This window comes from Myotis brandtii, unplaced genomic scaffold, assembly GCF_000412655.1.
Source record: "Myotis brandtii unplaced genomic scaffold, ASM41265v1 scaffold423, whole genome shotgun sequence".
NCBI classification, from domain to species: Eukaryota; Metazoa; Chordata; class Mammalia; order Chiroptera; family Vespertilionidae; genus Myotis; species Myotis brandtii.
In genome coordinates this window covers 667,509-675,588 of record NW_005366214.1, presented here as the reverse complement: position 1 = coordinate 675,588, position 8,080 = coordinate 667,509, and the positions used below count along the sequence as shown (strand labels likewise).

At 39.6% G+C, this 8,080-nt stretch overlaps 1 protein-coding gene across 1 annotated transcript in view; it reads right to left on the bottom strand.

Annotated features, from left to right (window-relative positions):
- Positions 1-5,007: 5,007 nt before the first annotated feature.
- ZBTB25 (zinc finger and BTB domain containing 25) overlaps positions 5,008-8,080 on the bottom strand; it is a 26,539-nt gene continuing 23,466 nt past the window's right edge. Inside the window, exon 3 of the mRNA XM_005874032.2 lies at positions 5,008-6,218. Within this exon, the coding sequence (XP_005874094.1) occupies positions 5,087-6,218 (1,132 nt within the window). The 3' untranslated portion in view covers positions 5,008-5,086. The remainder of the gene's footprint in view (positions 6,219-8,080) is intronic.

Here is an 8,080-nt window from a genome sequence, read left to right as displayed (position 1 = left end):
TAGTATTCCATCGTGTAGATGTACCACAGTTTTCTAATCCATTCATCTACTGATGGGCACTTAGGCTGTTTCCAGATCTTAGCTATGGTGAATTGTGCTACTATGAACTATGGGTGCATATATCCTTTCTGATTGGTGTTTCTGTCCTTCTGTTTTAAATGAAGCCTTTCCAATACTATTTTAATAGAACATAATGAATTACTGTTATAATCACCACTCCATTTCTTGTCCCCATCTACTTTTTAAATGACTTACATCAAAGAAATAAAAATATTTTCACTATTGCTTTTCTTTTTTTTCCTAGGTATAAACAGTATGTTTGGAAAAACTTTCAATAAAGCTGAAATTGATAAGGTTTTATTCCCCAAAATGAAAAAGAACTAATATCCTTCTTGCAAAGTCTAAAGAAAAATATTAATGATTAAGCTATAGTAGAATAGGAATTCTGGCAACACTGTTGTTTCTAGAGTATTTGTAAAAAGTAAAAATTGGAATACTGTCAATTATTGAGTATTGAATAGTACATGACTGCTTCTAAGATGTTCTAGAATGTATGGGTTGGAATATTGAAGTTAACAGATTCAGCTATACTAATAGAATACATATAGTTTTCTTTATATGACTGGTTTTTATCAATAATAACAAGAGCTTAACACAGTTTTAATACAAATCCTCACAACACCCCTGTGAGGTAGGGATAGCTTATATCTATTTTACAAATAGAAAATCAGAGCAAGAAATAATAATCTCAAAAGATACAATATAAATCAAGAAATTCTGGTTTTCTTATGAGTCAGACTGCACTTATCAGATAGTGAGTTCTTATAATATGCTAATAAGGACAATTATTAAAATAGTCTGTTTTTCTCCAGGAAATAACTATGTGTAGAATCTGGAAAAGAGGGAAAAATTCTAACCTAATCCAAGAGGAAAATGTCTGTTTAATATTTGTCTGATACATTGATTAAGGTGCATATAGCACTTCCAGTTTTTAGTTTGGTAATAATGATGCAAACCATTATGTATGGCTAAAATTATTAGCTACATTTTACAGATGATTAGTCAACATTAAAGGGTTTAGCTGGAAGAACTTTTTTTATACAAAGTAAATCTTCTAAGTGAGAAATCATATCTTTAAAAAATACACTCAGGACACAATGTTAGTCATACCAGTTATTTTAAAAATATGCCTGTTGAACAAATGAAAACAAATTAAGTGGGTCAGTTCCCACACTACTATTCACTGGTTCTCCAGAACCCAGCTTTGGAGATTTTTTTCTATAAAATGGAGTTAATATTTTTCCACTTCCTAAATCAGAGAATAGCATGAAGACTAAGGAAAGAACATTTGCTTTGAATTCCTAATAATAAAAGAACTCTGTGAATAAGAATAAAAATACAGTTAACCACTATTTTCTCAACCCCCACAAATGTAGATATGTTTCTGCTTTAAATTTGTCTATCATGGCCAATCAACCCCAAATAAACTCTCACCATTTCTCCAGACCCTGCCCTGAACTACTGCCCTACCCCACAACTTATATGCACCCCTAATCACATCCTTTAGATACAAACTTTTTGTATCAAGGACCAACGACTGAGGAAGTAGTAAAGAACAGAGAAAAGTCAGAAAATGTATGAGAAACAATAAAATTGAGAAAAAAAATAAAATTTTACTTGAAGATGGCTAAGGAATATATCCTAAATAGCCTAAAATACCGTGGGGCCTTGACTTACGAGTTAAATTTGTTCCGTGACGGAGCTCGTAACTCAAATTATTTGTATGTCAAATCAATTTTCACCATTACATTGAATTGAAATGCCATTAATCCGTTCCGGACACCCAAAAAACACCGCAATTGTTTTGTTAAATGTTTTTAAATAAGAAAAATGTATTTAAAAATAGCGAATACAGCCAGAACTGGTTTGGCTCAGTGGATAGAGCGTCAGCCTGCGGACTCAAGGGTCCTGGGTTTGATTCCGGTCGAGGGCATGTACCTTGGTTGTGGGCACATCCCCAGTGGGGGGCGTGCAGAGGGCGGCTGATCAGTGTTTCTCTCTCGTCGATGTTTCTAACTTTCTATTCCTCTCCCTTCCTCTCTGTAGAAAATCAATAAAACATATTTTTTTTAAAAATAACGAATACAGTGGGGCCTTGACTTACGAGTGTCCCGACTAATGAGTTTTTTGAGATACCAGCTGTCTCTCGGCCGATTTTTTGCATTGAGTTGATAGAGTAATTTGAGTTAACAAGCTCCTTAAGGAGCTCAGTCTCGGAACGAATTAAACTCGTAAGTCAAGGCCCCACTGTAACTGAATAGATATTATTGCATATTTTTCCTTGCAGGGAGGTATGTTCTCACTCTTATTTATACCTCCATACTCATTTGATCAAATCCATGAAACTCTCACAGTAATGTTTTTGTCCATTGTAAATACTAAGTATTTGTTGGGTTGTTTTGAGGGAAAGAACATTGACTTGCACAGAACTTAAGTGCTTTAAAGTTAGAGAAATCAAGGAATGTTTTGTGGAATGGTTGAGATTTCAAGCTTCTTGTTTTAAAAAGTGGGGAGGAGGGAATCTAGAACAGGCAGAGATAGTGAGCCCCCTATCTTGGGTGGAAATAGGGGGAGCAAAGGCATCAAGTGCTGGGCATAGGACACCTTATTTTAGGAGCTAAATGTTTATTGATCATTCCTTTTCTGAATGTAGGCAGCTTAGATGTCTGTTATGACTTCAAGTAACTAGGTTAACACAGAATATTTTTCTAAGTTTCTATTCAAAACATTGGAAATATTGCTTATGCAAGAATTCCCAGATATCCAGCATTGATGCCTCGTCCATTGAAGTGCCTGGGGTCTGCTGCAGCAAATCAGCGTAAATAGCTCGTGCCTTCTCGCAGATTATAGCCTTCGTCACGGTATCTCCTGCGAGCTGCTTCTCCGTTAACCACACCATTAGCAGCTTCTCCATATTTTCATGGATAGATGTCCGCTGTTTAGAAATTATTTTAACGCCCTTGGCTGGAGATGTAGCCTGTATCGACTCCTTCTGCTTCAGTATGGTGCAGATCGTAGAAGTGCTACGCTCGTACTGCTTCGCCAAGTCGATTACACGCACACCTTGGTCATGTTTTTTGATAATTTCTTTCTTTAATTCAATGCACATCATCCGCTTCTTCTTCTCAGCACTGTCCTTCGCACTTACTTTCTTCAGATCCATGGCTGAAAAAACGAAGTTTTGCAAAATAACTGCAAGCACAAATGTGAGCACAACACTGATGCTTCAACTAAGAGCTAACGGCTTGAAGTGAATGAGTGAGACACGTGATGCTGGGTTGATGTTCTGGTGTTCACTGTGACGTTCGCTGCGCCAACTAGCGGTGGGGTATCTGAAGCTGGCTCGTAACCCGAATTTTAGCTCGCAACTCAAAGCAAAAAATCGGCCGAGACGGCTCGTATCTCAAAAAACTCATTAGTTGGGACACTCGTAAGTCAAGGCCCCACTGTACATAAAAATCAATGTTAATATTTGTGTTCACCTTATGAGATGATATGTTTGAGAACAGTATGAGTTAGAATAATTACTTAAGTGATTTAAATTTAACATTCGATAAAGGCCCAGCCTGCGTGGCTCAGTGGTTGAGCGTCAACCTACGAACCAGGAGGTCATGGTTTGATTCCTGGTCAAGGCACATGCCTGGGTTGCCAGCTCAATCCCCAGTGTGGGGTGTGCAGGAGGCAGCTGATCAATGACTCTCTCTCTCATCATTGATGTTTCTCTTTCTCTTTCCCTCTCCATTCCTCTCTGAAATCAATAAAAAAAAATATAAAAGATTAGATAAAGTTCTGACCCCAAAGGGCAACACATTTACTTTAACCACTCACAATACAATTGATCCTATATCCATAGATAGATTTTGTTCTCAGCACATATCAGTCTTGACCCCAGGAAGCTTTACTCACTTGTCTAAGGTAGAAACTTGACTCCTTTAGACAATGCCCAATGGTTTTCTTCATTCAACCCTCAAGAAAAATTTACCACTTCATAATTCAGCTAACCTCAGTTTACCCAGAGAAAACCTTCACACCCTTAAAATGAGGTGGATTACTCTTTGAGCTCCCTCCTGACTGAACTCTGATGCTGTCAGAAAATGTCCTCAAAGGTCATGGTTGCTACCTGGTCAGGGCATACCCGGGTTGTGGGTTCGATTTCCAGTAGAGGGCATGCGGGAGGCAGCCGATCAATGATTCTCTCTCATCATTGATGTTTCTACCTCTCGCTTTCCCTTCTTCTCTGAAATCAATAAAATATATATTTTAAAAAAATAAGAAAACATTGGATTAAGGTAATAACACTGGGGTGTTAGTCAATGCAGATCTATCTGAATCTCTGTCTCATATGGTCATCTCTGTGTATGTACCTGTTACTCTTTAGGATTTTTTATGTCTGACCCTGCTCCTTTTCTTTCTTTTTAACTAAAATATTTTCTATTAAGAATGAGGTATGCTCACAATGTTAAAAGGTAAATAAAAGCCATGTAAAATGTTGCAGAGCTAGTAAGTAAAACATAATTTAAAAACTACTCATGATTTGGTATAGCTATGCTTAAAACACATTTTATACATTATAACATAGTTATGCATTAAAATAACTATTAATTTCCTATATGGCAGAAAATATTTAAAAATAATTCTTTAGGGGTTTATTCATGTGAAACATTAGCCAAAAATGCCAGTCTAGAGTATTCTTTAAAAAATATTTCATTTACTTCATATTAATTTGATTTTACTGATTCTACAACCTGGAAAAACTTAGAAATTCTATAAATAACTCTTTATTTCTAAAGTTCCATATTACTACATTGATTTTTGATTTCCAAATTGTGAATTAATTTATAAGACATTCACAGCCCTCATTGAAGGTTATTTTAAAAACCATGAATTAATATCTTACGACAATGTTAAAACTATCGATAAATAGTAAAGAAGAAAAGTTAACAGAACTTGAGGAGGAAAATAATTTATGAATAAAAAAATGCATGTGAATTCTGTCAGAACTGATATAAAAATTCTGAAGAAACTGCTACTCAACTAGGATAGTGTCCACATTTTCTTGTGTGAGCTCTGACTCTAAGGCACAAGATGAGTCTAATTGTTCTTGCGACAAGCGAGAACTTTTCAGGGGGACATCAGACCAGCTTTCACAATATGGCTGAAATCTCTGGGTTAATGCATTACCAAACCTTTGGCATCGGTTATATCTGTAAGATTTACCTTTGTGTGTATACATGTGTTCCAGCAATTGGCTCTTTCGGAGAAATTTATGACCACAGATGGTACAACTGATTTTTCTTTTCCTTGAAAAAGAAAAATTACAGTTTAATTCTACTGGCTCTGTGTCTTTGGAGATCAAAGACACTTGACTGATCTGCAAAGGCTCTGTGGTACTCAGGTTTGAGTGGTCAGGCTGTTGCTCATTTTCCTTGACAATGAAGGAGCTGAGCCTGTGGCATTCAAGAGCTTCGCTATTTTCATTAAGTGGGTGCACTTCACCAAGGTCATTACTTTCCAGAATGGAAGCAGGGACACCAAATGGGAGAGATCCAGACACATGGGTATGGAGATGTTGTCTTAGGTTACCACGAGAATCAAAACGTTCTCCACAGTAATGGCATAAGTGAATTTTGATACTACTTTCGGTGAACGTGGGGCCTGTCATCTCGGATGAGGATGAGGAGTGGCTCTGGGAGATGACAGATTCGGAGTCACATCTCTCCTGCTTGATGGACACTGGAGGCTTCTGGTGTTCCTCCAAGGCCTGGGCTGCAGGATGGACCTTCTGCTGGTCAGTGCCATCATCCAGCCCAATAGCAAGAGAAAGCTGCAACTGGGGGTGGTCACCCTGGACAGCAGCTCTGTTTCCATTGTTATTGGAAGGCATTTCTTTGACCTCCAGCCCTTCTTTGACAGCTGTTTTTTGGGTGGTTGAGATTTGAATGCCATACAAATTTGAGGACTGCACAGTCTCTGGTGAGAACACTTGATTCATTTCAGTTGCAATGTGAGAAAGGTAGTCGGCATGAAGAAAGCGAATCCCTTCCTCCAAACGACTATGATCCACAATCTGTTTTGGTCCTTTCCCCGTGTACATAATGTGCAACAAATAGCTGAATATGTCAGGCTGGATGTCAGTTGGTTGTATTTTTATGCATTCACTGTTAAAAATAAAAAACAGACCCACACAAAATGAAACAACCTAGTTAGTCTTTTAGTTAACAGTATATAGTCTTAGGCTAAAGCAATTTTTTCCTAAGAAGTTCAAACTTAGCAATTTGCCTTGATGAAACACAGCAACAAAAGTTTAAACTTTCATTGGATACCAGTTTTATGACCGAGCAACCAGTCTTCATGTCTCCAATCTACTGCTGAAAGTTAGGAAATAGACAGATATCCTGATTAGTTCAATGTTTATGTAGTCATTCCTAAGTGATACTAGCTGCCAGGGAGTAGAAAAATTACAAATAAAACAGGTATCCTGCTCTTGAAGAACTTAAAAAATCTATTGAGTATATAACCAAAAACGGGGACTCAAATAAATACCCATGTTCAGTACAGCATTATTCACATTACCCAAAAGGTAGAAACAACCCAAGAGTTGGTCCATCAACAGATGAATGGACTAACACAATGTGGCACACAGATACAATAGAATATTACTCAGTCATAAAATGGAATGAAGTTCTAATACATGCTACAACATGGATGAACCTTGAAAATATGGTAAGTGAAATAAGCCAGATACCAGAGGACAAGTTTTGTATGATGCCACTAATAAGAAATATCTAGAATAGGCAAATTCATAGAGACAGAAAGTAGTTTAGAGGTTACCAGGAGCCTGTGGGAGTGGTGGTGAGAAATGGTTACTTAAAAGATATAGTTTCTGAAGTGGGAAGTATGGGCTTAATTAATTAGCGTTTTTCATTTCTAGAATCACAAACCATGTCTCTTCAGATGCTTATCATCTTTTGATTGGACATTTTCATATCCTCTTTTATTTTTTTCAAGTAAGATTATTTTTCGAGAACCAAGATGGCAGCGTAAGGTACAGACCTGTGCGTGCTGCCTCCCACAACAACATTGAGACTACCAACTATAAGACAAACAGCTATCATTCAGAACCATGGGAAAGCTGGCCCAGTGGAAGCTCTACAACTGGAAGGAAAGAAAGAAGAGCATTGAGACTGAGTAGGTTGTGCAGAGGCTCCAAGAACGGAGGTACGGAGTCGCGAGCCAGGTGGGCTGCAACTGGATGCGCGGTTTTTTTCAATCGGAAGGGGCTGCAGACTCTTGAGTTCACTGAGCTTGTTTGGGGCGGGATTCTGAGGTCCTAGACCCCTACAGGGAGAGACGGGAGGGCCTTGCAACGGGTCGGAGAGCGAGAGTGGTTTGCTCGCGGAGCTGCCCGCTGGCGCTCGGGGATGCAGGGACGTGGAGTCGCGGAGAGGCGAGGAGTCCCGGAGACGCCATTGCCCTTTGCCCCGCCCTGGTGATTCGCCAAGAACAGAGGTGTGGAGTTGCACGCCAGGCGGGCTGCAACTGGATGCGTGGTTTTTTTCAATCGGAAGGGGATACAGACTCTCAAATCCACTGAGCTTGTTTAGGGCGGGATCCTGAGGTCCCAGACACCTACCGGGAGAGGCAGGACGGCCTTGCAACGGGCCGGAGAGAGAGAGTGGCTGACTCGCAGAGCTGCTCACCAGCACTCTGGGACGCGAGATGCGGAGTCTCTGAGAGGCCATTACCCCTTGCTCCGCTCTGGTGATTCTCTGGGACCCCGCCCTACTCAATTTACATCCCCATCCAAGCTGTGCCAGTGGCACAAAGGGAACCACCAGTGCTTTTGCAGCCCAGCCCAGCAGAATGCAGATTTCAACTCCACACATACATAAGGGACACACTCAAGAAGCAGAATCAGGTTCGGAGGAAGCTGGAGCCGGACCCGACTGGGCCGGCAACATGGAACCACTGTACCAGCAAACGCACAGGCAGGTCCACCAGATCCAGTCTCACATGGGAC